A 19,952-nucleotide genomic window follows, 5' to 3' on the forward strand; every position below is an offset into this window, starting at 1 on the left:
GCCCTCTCAACGTATCGAGAACGGGTATTGGTGTTCTCTTGGGATATTTCAATGCGCTCGCCACTTAGACTTTACAACAGTTACTGTGATTGGATGAAAGCAGCGTCATTCACTGCTCACAGACCACCTTTAGATTGCTTGCAACGTTATTTGTATCGGATTAGAGCTACTATGCAATGTTGCCATGTCCGCACAGTATAATACACTTTGACTTGTATTTTACGTAAATTCACTTATAAATAATTTATTTATTAAACTTGTTTCCAGAATATTGTCCCATCTTTAGGCGTGCTGCTGCCTGGCCTAAATAGCACAATACAGCATGACCAAGCAGCAGTTGTCGAATATCAGGAATAATTTATTTTTTCAAAGCCTTGAAGTTCTCTTTTTGAAACATTATATTATATACGTTGTAATTTTTTATTTTGTTTTATTTTTTTCATAAAAATAAAGAAAAAAGTAATATGACCACTAGTGGTTGTTGTCAAATATCCCCACCTACTGTCCGAGTTGTTCCTTTTTCCTTTTCTCTTAGGTTTGAACCTAAGAGAATTTTCAAATGAAATGTATTCATACATTTCTATGCCCATTAGAAGCCTAGTAGATGGGGTAGTATATGTGTATTACTTCAATATATATATATATATACAATTTTAAAAAAACATTCGGGCTTGCTTTTCAAGTGAGATCTGGCAACAATGCTACTATGCACACACTGAAATACCGAGACCTTCAAAACTTAACCCGAGGCCACTGAAATTATGCGTACGTCTTACCCATTATGAGACATGAATATTGATAATCTCTAACGAGTAATACTTTAGTATTTTCATTTGCCTGCCACATTAAACAATACATTAATGAAGCTGAACCCCTGACAAGATGGTCCATAATAGTTATATTAAGTAGTGCTGCTAATACCCAACTTATGTAGACATAAATAAATAAATCTACATATACAAATAAGGGTAATACATAATGAAGAGAAACATCAATACATGAACTTCAGTTTATTTGTTTTCTGCATAAGAAAAGAGGAGAACCAACACAAAATTAGGGTACATTTGAGGGGAAAACAAGCTTAATCAATATTCTAAGTTTTCATAAGACTGCCACCATTATCGTTCAATATTCATATCAATGACAAGTCAAAGAGATGCCATTAAAACCGTTATGAATCAACAATAATCAAAAGTGATGAAAAATAGTAAGTAGTAGTTATAACAAGTGATAATCAAGTGTCAATGAAAAAGTGAAAAGATAATATAAAAGCATTTCTCCATGTTCTACCTATATACTCTGAACAGTGCAACACCATGTGATCCCACGTCCTGAAGCACTGCACTACAACCCAGTCCATGTTCATTTCATATGAACTACTTGACACTAATTTTAACAAAAACAACTTGTATTTGCTGGGATATACTGAAAATAAAAACATTTCGATGAACTTCAAGTGTTCCAAGTTGAGTTGTTGGAAATGCATTTATCTGTAGCTCGTGCTTAAACCCTGGACTAATTCAAAGTGTCAAGGCATGGGAGCTCCTTTGTGGTTTGCATTACAAACACTTCCAATCAAGATTGCTTTTTGGTATCTTTAATGAGAAAGCAACAGAAATAATAACTTTGGAATATCATTTTCTTAATATAGTTCATTAAAAAATCTTTTTTAGTTTTGCATTTTGTTTAAGTATTAATAGTATCAATAATAATATACAAAATAAACCAAAAAGGAAAATCGTCTTTAGTATTTCATGTCCTTCAAATCACACCTCCTGTTGGCCTGATGGATAGTTTCCAGGTCCACTTAAAGCACCCTGTCTTCTCTCCTGGTAGGTTTTTAAAGAAAATACTTGAATCTACTCAGTATGAGCACTCGACTTGCAAAAAACAAAATGCTTAGTGAAAGAACAAGAAAAAAAATGACAACTCTCTCCCATAAATCTAAAATGTTTTTGCTTTTACCATAAATAAATGACTTTTGTGTTTAATTTATATCGACAAGCTGGGCTTATTCCCTAGACTCAAACCAAATGAAATGATTTATCAGAGGGTATAAGGTACATGATTTCAATGTTCCACAAATCTATATAAAATTGTGTAAGTACAGACTTGACTTTGGCTTCGTGCACAGCGGCTAGGTCTGATCCATTTTTTTTGTCTGTTTTAACTATGTGCAATGCAAACTCTTTAAAAATAACATTAAAAAGCTGATTAATACTTCATTACAGTTTGACAAAGTAAGTTTTTATCATACAACAAAACTGTTTATTTTGCGGAACATGAAAACCTTAAAAAAAAAATTCATGTTTGTGACTTTAAAAGGGTCAAAGTGCTGTATGAGGACCATCTGACATCTTTAACGTTCAACGAGAGCTCTGCTGATGACTATAGGATTGTCATGATGGTTGTTCAAAAATAGCTATCATATTGTCTGGATTCAGAACACACTCCCAAATTCTCCATTGTCCAGACTACACATATTCTCTGCTTTATTTGTCATTATGATTTCATTACTATCAACTGTTAGCATAGTCTAGCCTTTTTTCAACTGAGCCAGAAGGAAAACTTCTGTTCACAGGATAGATTTCTTTGAATTACAAGACTATCAGAGATAAATCAGCTTAGAAACAACTCTTCTATATAGGCTTTAAAAACAGGCTAAAGACCACCCTGGCTCAAGCAAAAGCAGTACCACAAACATAATTGACAACCCAGAGCACTTTGGTTGTGTTGTTGGGCGTTCATTACCATGGATTCTCCCAATCAAACCAAGTGTTATATGTAAATGTGAGTAGATTACCCAACATAATAGGAGTTTAAACCGAGATCAAGTTGTGAAAAACGGACCATGATCACATAAGCATTAGCATGTCCATGATTACCATTTCAGTAGATTATTTATCGTAAAATGATGCTGTGGCAATAGGTCATTAAAAGGAGCCCTGTAAGTAAAGACTCTGTATAATAACAATGTCTTGCTGATATCCAAGGAGAGAAAGTGAAGACGGCCAGACTCATCTGGGCCCACTCCAATTTAGAGCTTCAAAAGAACAATAGCTTAAAAGACCAGCACCCTTTATCTGTCTATTGTAAGCCAACAAGTCTAGTGGGTCCACAGACTATACCAGCTTCAATTCATTGTTTAGCTGGAGCTGCTAGCTGGTGATGGGGTAGAAGACTGGCTGGCAAAACCAGTAGACCCCGTACCAGATCCATTGCTGACCAACGATGCTTGCTGACCAAAGTTAGTGGTTCTCAGAGTGGCAAGATGTCGAGCAGAGAAGACATGGTCACGTGCTGCAGCCCTGGATTCAAATTCAATCCCACAGGCGTCGCACTTGCCTCTCAGAGTCTCACGGCCTGTTGTCTGGCCGATGGTATATGATGGAGTTGGTTCCACAACTGTCAGTTGTACAGGTTTGGGCAGGATGGGACGGTTGGCTCGGAGAGCGTTGTATTGCAGGTAGCTACCCGAGCTGACATCTACTTTCTTGGAAGGGTCAATGGGATTAGGCGACTGTTGAAGATGTAAAAATTACATTGTTAGTTTCATTTAATTACAGATAAACAAAATAAAGCAATAACAGAGGAAACTGTGTGTGTGAATGTGTGTGTGTGTTTATCACTGTAAATCCCTCTGCCTTAAATAGTTATTGACCATAGTATCTAAGTCAGTTGGTCGGCAATCTATTGCACGCGGAGGAGTAATTGCTGGCATGTGAGCAAAAGTAAGAGAGGTGTATGCATTTCATTCAGATAAAGTACCTCGCACCTGCATACAGATCTACATTTTTAGGTAATCATTCCTCATAGTAACACAGCTTGCTTCTTTTCTAAGTTAGGAGTTATAAATGCTATTAAAGTGTGAGAATTAATCTGCTCAAGTCATTTAAAGCGCACAGCTCTGAAAAACCATTAGCACGACCACTGCACATCACGCGCAAACAAGTTACTGACTGACAGCTTGTTCCGCTGTACATAATTAATGCTATAAATTTTGGAGATATTCAACCAAGTACATAGAGTCCTATTAAACATTCCACACGCAACAAAATTACTGATGCATGTGGAAACTCTGTTCATGTGTACCTCCGAAAGAGAGGGCAATTTTTCACATTCCAGATGAAACTGGATAAAATCTGGTTGTTGAAGCCACATATGTAAATTTTACTCCTCCCAAAATGGTAAAAAATAAACATGCGAGAGCGCATCATAACAGCTCCCGGTGGCCAAATATGACAGTGCTTCTGCAACACGCGGCACCACAGATATGATCCACCACAGAGGAGCTGCTGAGTATCTCCTCAACAATCCGACGTGCAAACTGACACAAATGAAAAAGTTATTAAATGATCTTACCAATGCTGATGGCGCTCTCTCTCCTTAATTGCGGTCTTTGATTTAGAAATTAGCTGATGATAAATAAAAAAGCTTATATCTTGCTTTCATTGACGTGAAATATTTAAGATTCTGCACTACTATATTAGCCATTATGAATATTTAAAATATATTTAACTGTACTTATACATATGGGGGTGGGGCACAGGGATTAACTCAGAAACTTAAAAATGGCAAAAGGTTACCAACCCATGGACTAACTGCTCAAGTTTTGGCTTTAAAAAACAAAAAAACAAACAGAAGCAATTTTAGTAGTAAAATCATAGCAGCTGCCAATACTTTCCTGTGCACCATACACTTCTGTCCAGCAGGTGGTGGAAACAATCACCTGCTTCTAGGCATCAATGTAAAAGATTCAAGGGCTGCGTCCCATTTCAGAGGCTGCATCCTTCAAAGGCCGCATTCGAAGGCCGATTGCATCACAGTAGCGTGACGAAGGCTGTCCCAATTCTAAGGCTCTTTCAAATGCGGCCTTGAAATGCGTCCTTCGTTTCCTGGGCATTGAAGTACACAACAGATGGATCCTTCATGGCCTAGTATACCCCCAAAATTCATTGCATGCCAGTGACGACAGGAATATTTTAAGAGAAAATGCTGGATTACACTTTCAAATGCAAGTATTGGGTTTCAACTTACTCAAATATCTAATGATTCAAATGTAAAAATTAAAAGTTTAAAGCAGTTCAAATGCTGACTCATAACATAAGATGTGATTACTAATCGCATCTTACTAAAAGTTTATAACTTTATAAAATTGCATCTATTACGTACATAAATGGACCACGGTGAGCATATTTAGACAATTTGTGAACGCTGTTTTGTTTTCAGACAGTTGAATATAGCTTTCATTATCTAAAAAAAGTTTTATAACTTTTTTTGAATAAAAAAGTCGAGTACAAACATTACTGCCGCTCGTTAACGGCAGCTGTCACAGTTGCTAGTCGACAAGAGCAATCCTCCGTAGGCTAGACCGTTCCATTTAACAACACTCGGTCCGACCATTGCGGACTTCGAAGGATGCAGCCTCTGAATTGGGACACAGTTAAAGAAAAAGTAGTGTAAAAAAAAAAAAGTAAAAGCAGCATTTTGCCACATACTGTAAATGGCGCACAAGAGAGAAGTGGCAGCTCACGTTTTACTACTTACATTTCGGAGTGAACGAAGCACTTAAATACCCAACCAGATTAAATGATCTCATTTTGTGTAAAAGACCGTAAAAGGAGATAAATGAGAATGGAATGCAAACAGGTTTGGAATGACATGAGGTTGAGTCAATTTTGGATTAATAATTTAAAAAAAAAGGCATCACCAGTATGTCAAAAGAAATAATAAAATATGAATTAAAGATGACACTTTCTTAGTCTACTGCACCGGACACATTTTTTATAACGTGTTGCTAGCCTATGACATGAGAAAGTATCTGGACATCTCTAAGGCTAATGACATTGTAGCAAAATACTAAAATTAGACATGAAAACAGCTGCTTCAAAATATAAGACAAAGTGCCCTTACCATTTTCTCTTGCTGAAGCCTCCAGCGTTTCTCCTTAGCACGTGTATTTTGGAACCAAATTTGCACAACCTTCAGTGGAAGCCCAAGCTCTGTCCCCACTGCCTCACACTCCAGTGCATTAGGATGAGCACATGTCTCGTAGCACGACTGAAGGATGGAGAGCTGAAGACAGTTCAGGTGAGTTCGAGGTCGTCTTGGGGTGGAGTTCTGCAGCATGTAACTTGTCTCTTTTTGGTTTTGACCAGAGGATACTGTAACCGTCACAGGAGATGGCGTGGTTGGCGTGGTAGTAGTGGGTGTAGGTCGCTGTGAGCTCAAGCCTAACTGTTCTCTTGAGAGGGTGTTGATCTTGAATGGACCTTTCTGAGACCAATATTTGAGCCCATTGTGTTTCTGAGATGCCAAGGCAGAAGATTTGTTAATTGGCGTAGGGGACAATTTTGGCACAATGTGGCTGGTAGTCCCAGACTCAACCTCTCCCTGGTAATCATCATCATCTTCATCAGTATGGTCTGACTCGGCTAGTACCTCTTCAACCTTCCTTTTCGGAGCAGATCGAGATGTAGGAATCCCACTGACTAACAGAGGAACTGCAACCGGAGTGGCCATTGTCTTAGGAGCTATTTTAACCATTGTAATGGGAGTAGCTTCTGTTTTGATCTTGTGAACTAATGAAGGGGCGGTGGACACAACAGTGAAAGAGGCTGTCTGATTTGGTCTACTTGGACCTTGAGTGGGAGTTTTCAGGGGCTCCTTGACCTCCTTCACCTTATCTGTCTTTGGAGGAATATTTCCAATTTGGGGTTTTGCAGAGCCCCAGCCAGTGGAGGGACTTGGATTAGGTTTAGGTGGGGTTGAGAATATGGGCTTTGAGAGTGGCCAGGTGAACTTAATGAGTGGTTTCCCAACAGCTGCCAAAGTGCCATCACTGATAAAACGGACCTCTCCCTTTCGCTCCCTAGCCCTCATATTCTGGAACCAGATCTGAACCACTTTCTTTGGAAGGTTTACCCACTCAGATATTTGTTCAAATTCATGCTTGCCTGGGTTTGGATCTTTGAAATAACATCCGTAAAGAATATCAAGCTGGTCAGCATGGATGATGGTCCTGGAACGTCTCATGTCCCTGAACCGTCTGACTTTTGGCCTCTTTTGATCCCGCTCTTTTTCTCGTTCCTTCTCTTTTTCCCTTTCCATGAGTGATGTGCTGACCTTTTCTGCTGCCCTCATGTACACAGTGCTAGTCTTAGCCAAATTATTGCGATTGGTTAAAGTACTGTTATTGGAAGATGGTAAAGCAATGGCAGACTCTGGCTTCACCTGAACAACGATGAGACCTCCATCTGTAGGAACCCCAACAGTCGCTGGTCTCAATCCCAGACCATCAAGTAAATTACTTTTCTGAATAGAGGACTTGTTAGCTGGGGAGACAGATGATATTGTAGAGCTGTGGTTTTTCCCCATGCTTAGATCCAAAGCAGACTCGCAATCATTACCATTAGATAAGAAGGAGTGTGTAAGAGAGGTGGGTGCAGCTGCATTTAGAGGGTCCGAAAGTACTGCTGCTGGACTCCGAGTGTTTGAAAAGGCCATTTTACCCCGATCTCCTTCTGAAAGACCCATCCCAATAACTGATGAAGGAAGTGAGAGTACATATGGACTGTATAACTGGGTGGAAAGTGGAGCCAATGACAGGGAAAGGGGTAATGACTGCAAGATGCCAGTTGGAACGCCCTGATGATCGACCGTGACTGAAAAAGGAGTAGGAGGGTCAGCTTGTGCTTCCAACTGAAGATCAAGATCAACATCTTGCTTCTCTCGCTTGATCTCCATCTCATCCTTGTCAATCTCACTCTTTCTCTTTTTTCTCTTCATACTTTGTTCATCATCATATTCATCCTCTGCATCAGAGAGGAAGACTGTAGTAGAACGAAGAACCTTTCCACCACCACTTGACCTTTCAACTGTTGGCTCTACCTGTGAAGACTGTTTGATTGGGCTACCTGACTCTTCCCTCATAGAGCTGCTTTGACTTTCTTCATCAGTCACGATAACAGACGTGTAGAACTCTTCGTTTTCAGAGTCGGATGTCAACAGCAATTCTCTTGGGCTTCCCTTACCAATCCTGTGTCGTTCTGCACAACTGGAAAGGTCAAGGGCATGACTGCCTGTTGCTGATGGACTATGTCCATTTTCACCCTCATCTATCATTAAATTACCCTCTTCTTCCTCCATACTTCTGTCCAATTCATCATGGAAGCTGTCTAATCTCTCCCTATCTTTGGATAGCCGGGCGTCTAAGAACCACTTGCGTACCTCTTCTCCACTTAGCCCCACCTCCCTGCCGAGGGCTTCGCAGTCCTCCCGCTGAGGACTAGATGTTTCAGCATCATCTCGTGACTCTAAAAAGGCCCACAGAACCTGAGACTGGAACTCAGTGAGCACAGACCGTCCTGAAGACAAGAGAGGATGATCTTTAGCACTTCTATGGCCTAAAGCTCTTAAGGCAAAATTAGTGTTACGAAATGTACAGTAAACAGCCCCAGAGCTGTTAACAGGATGTGCATGGCTGAGACCTTGGTTTGGATCCAAAGCACATGACAACGAAATATCATGCTGAAGGACAGGGCCCGCTAAGGATTCATTTATTTTGGAGTTTGCATTATCCCCCTGACACACCTTTTCACTATTCCTCTCAACTTCCATTTCACTTTCTTCTTGCTCTTTTTCATCACATGCCTTGCCATCACACACCATTTTCTCACTTTGCTCTTGTGTATTCTCACTCTTAATACACATTTGCTGATGGCAAGGCTCTACTTTTATCTCATTGTGCACTCTCATGTCTGCACCCTTGTCTACCATCTTGTTGGTCTCTAAACTTATTTGAGTGGTGGTTGGGAGGCCAAATGCAGCCCACTGACTTTGTAAGCCACTGAGTCTTTGGGCCAAGAGAGCCTGTTGTGCAGCACTGAGACCAAGAACTGGCACTGCCTGCTGCAAAAGCTGGTTTGGAGATTCTGGATTCTGGCCCTGGATTTGGGTTTGAGTTTGGAGTCCATTCAACACCAGGGGCATGAGCATATGAGGCTGGGGTACAAGCTGCGGGGTAGCTGCCCCTGGTGTTGCAGATGTCCCAGTCGTGAAGAGAGGAGGAAGAATGGAGTGTGGGAGAGAATTTGGGCTGGAAGTCAGGAGAGTGAGAATAGCAGACATGGCTTGTGCGGAGGCCACCGGAGAAGAAAGTAATGAGGGAGCTAACTGAGGCTGCATCTGCTCTCCGTCTTTGGTCGTTACTGCTGATGGAGTCAGGTTTGCTTGGGTGACACAATTGCTGGTGGAGCTGTTAACTAACTGTGTGGTGCTTCCAACAGTAGTCGCAGGCAAGTTTGTAACCATGGTTCCAGTTCCTGTATTTGCAGTGGAACTAGGAGTAGCATTCCCTGCACTCCTGCTGCGACTCTGGTGCAACACAGATTTTAAATGACTTTCCAGGGTAATGGCATGATTGTAGGAGACACGACAGACGGCACACTGGTATGGTTTGTTGGAGACATAAGGTCGAGCCAGGAAAGGGGTTGAGTCACTGTCTTTCACCGTCCCAGTTCTCATCCTCTGAATATGGGTGGTTGAATTATAATGAACACTCAATGCTGTTCTAGTGGGAAATGACTCCAAACACGCATTACACTTGAATGGACGGTTATCACCTTCAGAGGCTACACTGTTTTTACAGACAAATCTGCCATTGCTAACAGAAGCCTCTGATGTTTTTATAGTTTGCTCCACATTGTCCTGATCTGACTCCAGGCCAGCCACGTCACTTTCCTCATTTCTTACTCCCTCCAGCTCTTCATCCAGCCCTTTTTCCTGAGAAGGATCTCCCTTGTCACCTGCATCTGTAGATTCGGTCTCATTTTGGGAAGCCATTGAGGGGGACTTTGTGTTCTCTAAATGTTTCTGCTGAGATGTGTCATCTAATGAATTGATAAAAAATAAAATACAATGTTAGTGAGCATTTACAAACAAAAAAGTCCAAAATAAGTGCAGTTTTATTATGCTGAATATGTAAAACAGGTCTTCAAAAAGGGAGCAATTCCACAAACTGTAAAACGTTATATTAAACCAAAGGTACGCAGCTGGCGTATTTTTCAAATTGTTTTCAATGGAAGCGCCACGTTTTTTAAACTCCATGAGCGTAACGAGGCGCTGAGCGTAAAACGCAGTGCTAATCACTATCACTTTTTACCCAACCGTCCAATCACAGTGGAGGAGGGGCGGGACAAATATCACACCGACCAACCACCACATTCTGCTTGTTCAACGTCAACAGATGACAACAACATGCTTAATAACGGAACAACATAATTTAAAACAAGAGCCAGATAAAATACGTTACATGCATCGACATTTTAATATAGAATCAACTAAGAGTGTCACGATTTCGATTTTAAATCGAAATCGATTGAAATTAATTCACAATCTCAAAAATCAAAATAAAAAATGGAATCGTCGATGCTGCCACGCCCCCATGTCGCGCCCGTGATTGAAATTTCTGATCGTTTTACTGACTCTATTGTTCAGTCTCGTTCATCAAAATTAACTTATCTTTTTTCTAGTCATTTCAGGGGCTTTAAATGTTATACTTTTAACAGGCAAATTCCCCGAACACATCCACCTACGCAATCTTGATCATATTCTGAATTAAGAAATCATTATAATGCAGTCAAAAATAATTTACAGGGAACATTAATAATTACTTGACCTTCCGAGTCTTTTGTTCATTTGTCGCATGACAGAGGCAATGAACGGATCGTTCATGAACGACTCATCACGGCGCGGGGAAAAATACACACGTGTTGAAAGGCTGTGATTCCTCTGACTTATATTCTATGCCCGACTCCCGCAAATTAGAAATTTCTATGAATAAAACATAAAAACTAATAAATTTGTATTTATCTGTTGCAGAAAAGCAACAAGAACAACTAAAACAAAATAGAAACGATTTACAGGCCAGAGATTCTATTTATAACATGTTTGCAGTGTTGAGCGATTTAGCCAATCACAGACATATGTGTTGATTTCTTGAACGCAATGGCCAATCAGAAGCATTTAAGATAGACTCTCCTCACCGCTCAAAACAGACTTTTTGTTCAGTGCTGAATTCTGTAAGCTGGCAAATCCTCTAATTATAACAAACAAAGTGTAGGCTATATATTATGAAAGATTCATTGTGCAGTCAGCTTCATTGATAATAACAGAGATGTGTGAGATTGCGATTAACTGATGTCAGCTTTTTAGGAGCAACAGCAACCTGTGCTTAAAAAAAAAGAAGTAAAAATCGAGAATCGAATCGTGACCTTAGAATCGAAAATGTAATCGAATCGAGGATTTGGAGAACCGTGACACCCCTAGAATCAACACAGAAACAATATGTGTGAAATGAGATACTAGTAACACTTTCGCGGATATTCCGTATCATAACAAGCAAAGTGTCTCAACTTAAAAAAAAAATGCTGCGCTGCCAAAGCGTTCTGAAGCGCCCACAGCTAGGCGTTTTCAGCAGAGCGCCTAGTGTTTTCAGGTGACTAAAAACGCTTTGGTGGACACACGGCCTAAGTTAACAATACATTTATTAATATGAATCATAATATACATGTGTAACTATGAATCCATAAATTAATGTTTATTTGACCAATATCATCACACAGAGGAGGATTAAAGGTGCTCTAAGCACTGTTGGGTGACGTCACTTCTTCTTGACGTTCAAAGTATTGTCAAACTAGCTAGACCCTTACTCCTCCTCATCCGCGCACTAACCCCCAAACCCCACCCCCAAATCCTTCTTGTCAGTTATTGGCTGGAACAGTTTGTTATGTTTTGTGGTGCGGGTTAGCCCAGTTTGTTTTTGTTGCCGTTTTTGGAGCCTGGGGTCTCAGCAGAGACCACGCTTGTTTACAGTGTGTTCAGGGGACAGGCAGCTAGCGGATAGTGAGGAGATGTTTGCTGTATGTGACAAAAAATGTTTTGGTCTAAAAAAAACTTGTGACATCGCTTAGAGCACCTTTACATCACAACACTCCATTTCCGATGTGCAACTGAGGTCCCTGGTCCATCCCTTACCTTAAAAAGCTTGAAACCCCCTTATGTCTGAATTCAGAACAAAAATCATTTGTTTGGATTTAAAAACAACCAGTGAAAAGTAAAGAATTTGCAACAAATCAGTTTTTTTTTCAGCCATCACATCCAAGAGTCAGCAGAAAAACTGAATACTTGTGGGGGCCACATTCAGCTACAACCTACAGGTGCTTCATTGCCATGGAAACTACTGAAGCAAGGTGGTCACCAACACAGTCAATTGTGTGTCTAGTGGTGCATAACCTAAGCCTGGTATCAATAACACTGGAACCTAAGATCTCAGTGTTAAATCACTGTGGCACAAATACACTTAACATTTACATAATACAATTAACAATAATTTTATAGATAATCAAAACTCACCTGAATCATTTAGGGCTTTGGATTCTTCATCTTCAGCAATGGAAGAGTGCTTAGGAGCAGCCTTATGAAAAGAGCAAATCAATTATTTACTTTAAAAGCAAACAAAACAAACGTCTTAGCTTATAATTTCACTGACAACACACTATGTAACTTCTTTCGTAAAAAAAAGTATTTGCCATCAAAATGTACATAATGACATCACTAAAACATTACTAACATTTATCTTTCCCAAAATGTCCATCTTAAATATACTCACAATATCCAGTAACTTATCAAGGCAAGCAGGGAGGACACTGTGTTTGTCCGTAAGGTGATGAGAGAGATTCTCACGGTCTGGTTGACTTTCTTGACATAGAGGGCATAAACACATTGACCCCCTGTTACCGGCACCACCCAGAGTTTCTCCTGGCTCCTCCTGAAACCAAAGTGGTATTATTATATGCAATAATCTTTGATCATTACTAAATAAGGCAAATATTTTATTACTTGTTTAATTTCAGAATTCACAAAATAAAATTAATTATACTTTATGGTATGTATTTTTTTCTGTTTCAAGTGGCCTCATGCTACTGTGTGCAATTTTTTAATGCATCAGTGATCTGAACGAAATGTGAAATTAACAAATAACTGAAATTAGTTCAGCACAAAACTATAGTCTTAAAGGGTTAGTTCACATAAAACTGAAATTGCAAACTTATGTCATTCCTAACCTGTATGCCCGACTTTCTTCTGCAGAATGTACATTGGTGTGCAAACAACATCGGACCCCATTGACTTTCAAAACAGATCTTTTTATTTTTATTTTCCACAGAAGAAAGTCATTCACGATTGAATTTGGAATGACATAAGGGCAAGCAAATGATGACAGAATATTCATTTTTTGGGTGAACCAGCAATTTTTTTTTTATAAAAATGAGATGATTACATAAACATATAGAATATATAGAATTAAAAAAATAGATTTATAGACAGCATCTAATGCATTATTATGTCTAATGTACAGTCAGCTCTAAAATAGTTGTTCATTTAACATAAGCTTAATCATCAAAACACTAAAATATACCTTAAGAAATGCAACAATTGTCTCACTTAGTAATTGGGTTTGATGTTACATGAAACTTACAAATCAAAACAACAACATTACCATGCATAACATTGGGACATATCACTCAACTACCCCTTTCTTTCATCCGAGTATGTTCACAATCAGGTCTGTTATTGTGACCTCTAGTTATTTATATAGGCCATACAAGCTGAGCTATGCACATAACAGTATTCGTGCAAGACATCAAAACTGATTCACAGATGCAGTTATGTTCTTTCTGCTAGACACAACATAAATTTGGACCACAATACCTTGTGGCCTGTTTATAAATCATGCATTTGAAGGCACATTACTTTATTTAAGGCATACCATGTTAATAAAATCTGATAAGCAGAGTCACACATGCATTTATCAGTTCTGCAATAACTAGGCTATTTACCGTCAGAGGAGGCCTAAATGTTGACCTTGACTAGTCTTATAATATGCTGATGTGAGTGAAATTCGTCAACATGTTGCCCCTTGTGAATAAGGCGACATGGGCTGTAAATAACAGATAATGGGTGCAAATCCCCAGGGATGTTAATGTCAGTAATGTCTCTTTAAAACAATAACCCAAATAAATTAAATAACACATACGTCGAGATCAAAGATATAAACATCTTAATTCACATCTAAACGACTTCATTGCGCGCATGCATGCAAAATCGTTTCAATTACACCGTTTCTGACTTCGTTTTTACATGCCACACTGTCAAGTAACGAACAGACATCAAATGCCAACAGTGCTACAATGCCACGCCAATTAGCTTCCCTGCTAGACTGAAAACATGCACTGAATCCTCAAGACAAGTACTATTAACTTCTCCTAAAAGTCAAAGACAGACGAACCCACACGCCGCGGGACACTGCCGTTCGACAGCGAGCTCATATGGCCGCCATAACTCTTGATGATTTCGTTAATTAACCCACAGCCTAATTAGCTAGACCCGTGTGCTGTTGAATCAATTGGAAACAGAGAGCTTTAGCCTGCCTCGCTAACACGCATATATACACACACACACACACTCTCTCTCTCTCTCTCTCGCTCGCTCTCTCACTCTAGTGTAATCATGACAAATACCCCATTAAAGTGCATCGCACTGCAGTCTCCTGCCCTAATAACCCCCTTTCCAACTTTAATCGCGGCAAAGCGACTGATTTTAGTTATTTCTTACTTGAAGGGCGATGTTAAAACAAAAGAAGCCGTTTTCTCATACACAGTCGTGGCACTTCACATGGCTAACGCAGCTAACAACACTCAACAAATTGGTCAACTAATTATGTATCGCGTATCACGCCACAAATCGCCCACAAACTTCTCAAATACACAGAATAAGAGCTGCGAGAATAGATTATAAGGTATATAACAATAGCAACGCTCGAGATGCTGCAGTCCAAGTCTGCTTTATTGCGCTAATTGAATTGTGTAAATAGGCTTTCGGCTCTCAGATGTAAAACCTCGGGCTTGATTAGTTCCTCGCCCCCCTGATTGTGGCCTGTTGGTCGGGCATTGAGACATTCCCCGTCCGCTGCACAGCGGAAATTGCGGCCTACATCGACTAAGCTATTTAATTAATGAATTTGGGTTGCTTCATACAGATGTGTTAACAAAAACAAGCCGTTTGTCGTTCCCCTTCAGCATTTATTTAACCCAATACCTTGCATTTGGCGGTCTAAGTTCCTCGTTTAGTAGATAATGTAGATATTAAGCACCATAAGTGTGTTTTAATAATTGTAGAGCGCAGTAATTAACGATGGACGAAGCGCATTGCTGCTCGAAAAGAGCGACGTGCAACACAACGAGTAGCGAAAGGGGGTGGCGGGGCCAAAATGAGAGACCGAAGCAGAAAAGTTTGGATTTTAACACTCGAAATCCAACTAAATATTCGCAATGAAATGCCATGCATCAATTTTTCTATCGTGCTCAGGTCGCGATGAGATCCGCATCGCCCACACGATCGCAACTTCTTGATCAATTCGGCGTCAACATCGTTTAATTAACACTAAAGCAATTAGCTAAGGCTTTACCTGCATGGTTGGGACTCCAGCACACGCTTCCTCTCGCTCTTTAAAACTGAAAAGTTTTGTCTCTCTCCCTCCCTCACTTACTCGCTCACTCCCTCCCTCACTCTCTCTCTCTTTCGTTCACTCTTGCACTGCTCTCCTCTAGTAAACACACGACAGCTCCCCCAAAAGCTGACTGCTAACTCTCTCCAAGAATGTTCCTCTTCCCACTAACGGTTCGATTCAACAACACACCTGAAAACATGTTAGAACATTGTTATACTGTCATCAATTAAATTAGTTGTAACTTTGTTTAAAATTTCGTCTTTAAGAATGTAGAGGCGAATTATTAAAACATTCACGGCAAATGAGAGAAATGTTTATATAAAGGTGTAAAATAATTAATAAATATATTTTTGGTAATATCGTGTTAATAATTATAGGGTAATAAGAAAAAATAGGTCTAAGCTAATAAATGTAATCTTAAAAAAAAAAGGGTTTCTAATGGCACTAATGTGCTGATCAAACTCATTGCAGACTCATTTGTTTATTAAAACACTACGAAATTGTAACAAGAATCGTTAAGCAACTATTTAGCCACATTTTAATACTTAAAAAAATCACTCTGTTCTGTTGCGAATGTGGTGCGCTTAATGACGAGCAGATATTAGGCTGTCTGTGAACATGCCTGACCGGAAAAGCTGTACAGGACCCCGATTCCACGTCTGTTCTCATTACACTGATTGATCGGTAAGTTCAGATGTTATTGTTTGATGCCTTGTATCGTTGACTCGGAATGACTGTCACATCCTGATTTTAACCGCAGTAATAGTTACAGTATAATTACCTCAGTCTCAGCTAACCAGTTAGTAGGTTCCCGGCGATATTTGTTGTGAAATCTCATGAGCTGCCTAGTTTGACAGCATTTGAAGTTATCCCCCCAAAAGCGAAAAACTAACTGCATCACAGCTGATCTGAATTGATTTGGACATTATAAAACATTATCTTTTAATTTATAGGTTATCCATTAGAGCAGAAAGTCTTTAATATTGCGAAAATTCTACTTTCTCGTTTTTATTTTTATGTCTCATATAGGACAAAATGACTGTAGAGGTGGAGAGAAAATTTGTGTGTAATGCAGAAATTATGGGGAAACTACAGCATATTGGAGGTGTGTTCAAAAAAAATGTATTCACGTATGATATATGTATTTTAGATTGGTAATGTTTTTGAAATGTTAATGCTTTTGAAAAAAGTCTCTTATGCTCATCTAATACTGAAAAAAGTTATATTGTGAAATATTATTACAATTTAAAATAATGGTTTTCTATTTGAATATAGTTTAAAATGTAATTTGTTTCTGTGATGCAAAGCTGAATTTTTTGCAGTCATTACTCCAGTTTTTAGTCTTACATGATGCTTCAGAAATCACTCTGATTTATCATCAGTGTTTGAGTTGTGCTGCTCAATATTTTTTTATATACTGTGGTAGCCTACTTTTTTCACGATTCTTTGAATAAAAAAAATTAAAAAAGAGTAGCATTTATTTAAAACGGACATCTTTAACAATATACACTACCGTTATCACAGGTTCCAAAAAAATATTAAGCAGCACAACTGTTTCCAACATTGATAATAAATCAGCGTATTAGAATGATTTCCAAAGGATCATGTGACAGTAAAGACTGATGAAAATTTGCATTACAGAAATAAATTATATATTAAAATAGAAACAACTATTTTAAATTGTAATAATATTTCACAATATTACTGTTTTTTAATCAAATAAATGCAGGTTTGGTGAGCATAATAGACTTCTTTTAAAAACATTAAAATAGTAATGTTTCCAAACTTTTGACCAGTACTATACACACACACACACACACACACACACACACACACACACACACACACACACACACACACACACACACACACACACACACACACACACACACACACACACACACACACACACACACACATATATTAATACATATAAATTCATGTCTCTACACAGCTAAATGCATTGGTCAGCGGCAGTTTCAAGACCAGTACTTTGACTCTCCAGATTTCATCCTCACACTAAAAGATTTCTGGCTGAGATGCCGAGAAGGATTGTGGGAATTGAAATGCCCTGCAGTTTCAGGAACTACACCTGACAATGAAAGTCAGGCCCTTTGCTCACGATACAGAGAGATAACCAGTTTCCCTCTGATTCAATCAGAAGTCAGAAGTATTATCAGGGAACACTCTGCTGAAGGGAGTGAATCAAATTCCTCACAAAGGGAACAAATTGACAAAGTGGCAGAAAATGAGGACAGAGAGATCTGTTCAGCAGATGACACAAAGTGGCTGTCTGACCTCAATCTCATCTGTTTTGCTGAGTTCAAGACCAAGCGCTGCTCATACATGCTAGAGAGAGACGGTGCAGTGCGGGTGGATCTGGACCAGGCTGATTTCGGATACTGTGTGGGAGAGATTGAGGTTCTGGTGCCTGAAGGAGGTGACATGAATGCAGCTCTGCAGAGGATTACAAGCACTGCTGCAGAACTGGGTGAGCTGATGTTGTGTGTGAACACTACCATATAAACAGAGGGAATTTGTTATATATATTGATTTTTCCTAGTCAAAACTGACAATTCTTGTTTTTTTTTCATGGAATATTGCAGTATTTATTATTGTAAATGATTTATTCATGCACATCATTATTATAATATTTTTTTAATATTCTTGTGCCCCTCGTAATCTTTAATCGAAAGATTTTGCAGCAACATCTTATCTCTTCTCTGATGATGTGTTAACTGCCGTGAGGGCGGGGCAACCTGTCACTCACATGACATCACAGAAATGGCAAACCATATCCAAAGATGCAATCAATTCCTGATGGACAAAATCAAGTCCCACCCTACATTTCTTTTTTCTTGTTTGAGAAGCCGTTTCACTCGGATGTACGTCACAATACAGAAGAAAAGACTATCGCAACTTCCGTTTCATGCTCTTTATAAAGTTTTAGTAATTTTGTCATTTTCATTCACATTTTTTCTTGGTAGCTAGCTGAAATGAAATAAATTAAGTTTTTATTTTATTTCAGTTAATGTTTATTTCAAGTAACGTGTGTTTTTTTTTCAAGTCAACTTTATTTATATAGTGCTTTATACAATATGGATTGTTTCAAAGCAGCTTCACAGTAATAAACAGGAAAAAAACAATGAGTGATGCAAACTTCACAATGATGGTGTATAGCAAGCAGGTCTACAGAAGAACATACTGTCATTCAGCTCAAGTCAGTTCAGGGTTGATTGAGTTCAGTTCAAGTTTTATATAGTTTAGTTTTAGGTTCAGTGTTGGCTAAAGTCAGCATGAAGTGGAAGTTGCGATAGTCTTTTCTTCCCTGTTGTGTTGTATATCCGAGTGAAACAGCTTCTGAACACGAAAAAATGTGGGGCGGGACTTGATTTTGTCTATTAGGAATTGATTGGATGGTTGTATAATGATGTGCCCCGATAAATCATTTATAATAAATCAATATTCCATAAAAATCAAGAATGGTCAATTCTGATTTCAAGCTGATTTTAACTATAATAACCCTGTCTAAGACATACAAAGATGCATATTTGCTGCCTGGTCAACATTACTATAAAACAACTATAAACAAATGGCTAAAACACTTCATTGGCATCTGTTATTTATCAATAACCCATTAGAATTAAAGACAAATAATGCTACGTGAACCTCTTTTATAATATAACTAGTTTATAGTATAAATGTATTTTTGTTGCCTGTCTTCACAGGTTTAAGCTGTGAGAAGAGAGTAAAGGGGAAAATGGATATTTACCTTCAGAGATATCAACCAGACCACTATGCAAAACTTCTTAATGCTCATATTTTATGAGGAATCACTAGTGTAACATGTAATTTGTGGTTTTTAATTGTGATTAATTTGTGAAAAAGTGCACTACACAAAATCCTCAATGCTTATATTTTAATGAGAAAATAAACACTGTCTTGTCTTTAGGTGAAGTACAGATAAATACAGAGAAAGCATTTAAAAGTATAGTATGTAGCATTGCACTTTGACATTGTATCTTGGCAGTTTGCGTTAGTCAAACAAAATAATGAGTACCTTAATAAAACAGTCTTTGTGATTTGTTTTGGCACTATATTGAATATATATAAATAAAACAACTGTTGAACTTTTATATGGTTCTGTTACATTATTTTGAGTTATTGCATATTAATACTTATATGTTAAACAAGTTATTTCACCCCCCCCCCCCCCCCCCCAGTGATTAAGGATGTTAATGAGCTGTTTAATTCATGAAATGAAATCAAAATAAAAAATGAATTCAAATTAAATGCATAAAATGATGCCATGATAGGAACCCCCAAATAGTTCTATACAATGTGTCTGACAGAACCCTTTAGGGTTCTATTTAGAACCTTTTCT

At 38.7% G+C, this 19,952-nt stretch overlaps 2 protein-coding genes across 3 annotated transcripts; one reads left to right on the forward strand and one right to left on the reverse strand.

Annotated features, from left to right (window-relative positions):
- Nucleotides 1-995: 995 nt before the first annotated feature.
- Nucleotides 996-16,438, reverse strand: zfhx2 (zinc finger homeobox 2). 2 transcript variants are annotated; one of them, XM_077244474.1, is made up of 5 exons: nt 16,350-16,438; nt 12,671-12,829; nt 12,415-12,475; nt 5,914-9,890; nt 996-3,520 (listed from the first exon to the last, which is right to left on the reverse strand). In XM_077244474.1, the coding sequence occupies exons 1-5, from the start codon at nt 16,404-16,406 to the stop codon at nt 3,146-3,148; spliced, it is 4,629 nt and encodes a 1,542-aa protein (XP_077100589.1). In that variant the 5' UTR covers nt 16,407-16,438; the 3' UTR covers nt 996-3,145. The 2 variants fall into 2 exon arrangements, with proteins under 2 accessions (XP_077100589.1, XP_077100590.1); XM_077244475.1 differs by lacking the exon at nt 16,350-16,438 and adding an exon at nt 15,527-15,756.
- thtpa (thiamine triphosphatase) lies at nt 16,149-19,704 on the forward strand. The gene is made up of 4 exons (XM_077244476.1): nt 16,149-16,252; nt 16,598-16,673; nt 17,523-18,059; nt 19,297-19,704. Exons 2-4 carry the CDS (start codon nt 16,604-16,606, stop codon nt 19,395-19,397), a joined length of 708 nt encoding a protein of 235 aa, XP_077100591.1. The 5' UTR covers nt 16,149-16,252; nt 16,598-16,603; the 3' UTR covers nt 19,398-19,704.
- The last annotated feature ends 248 nt before the right edge of the window (nt 19,705-19,952 follow it).

This window comes from Siphateles boraxobius, unplaced genomic scaffold (genome assembly GCF_051911475.1).
Source record: "Siphateles boraxobius isolate OS27281-9 unplaced genomic scaffold, OSU_SipBor_1 26, whole genome shotgun sequence".
NCBI classification, from domain to species: domain Eukaryota; kingdom Metazoa; phylum Chordata; class Actinopteri; order Cypriniformes; family Leuciscidae; genus Siphateles; species Siphateles boraxobius.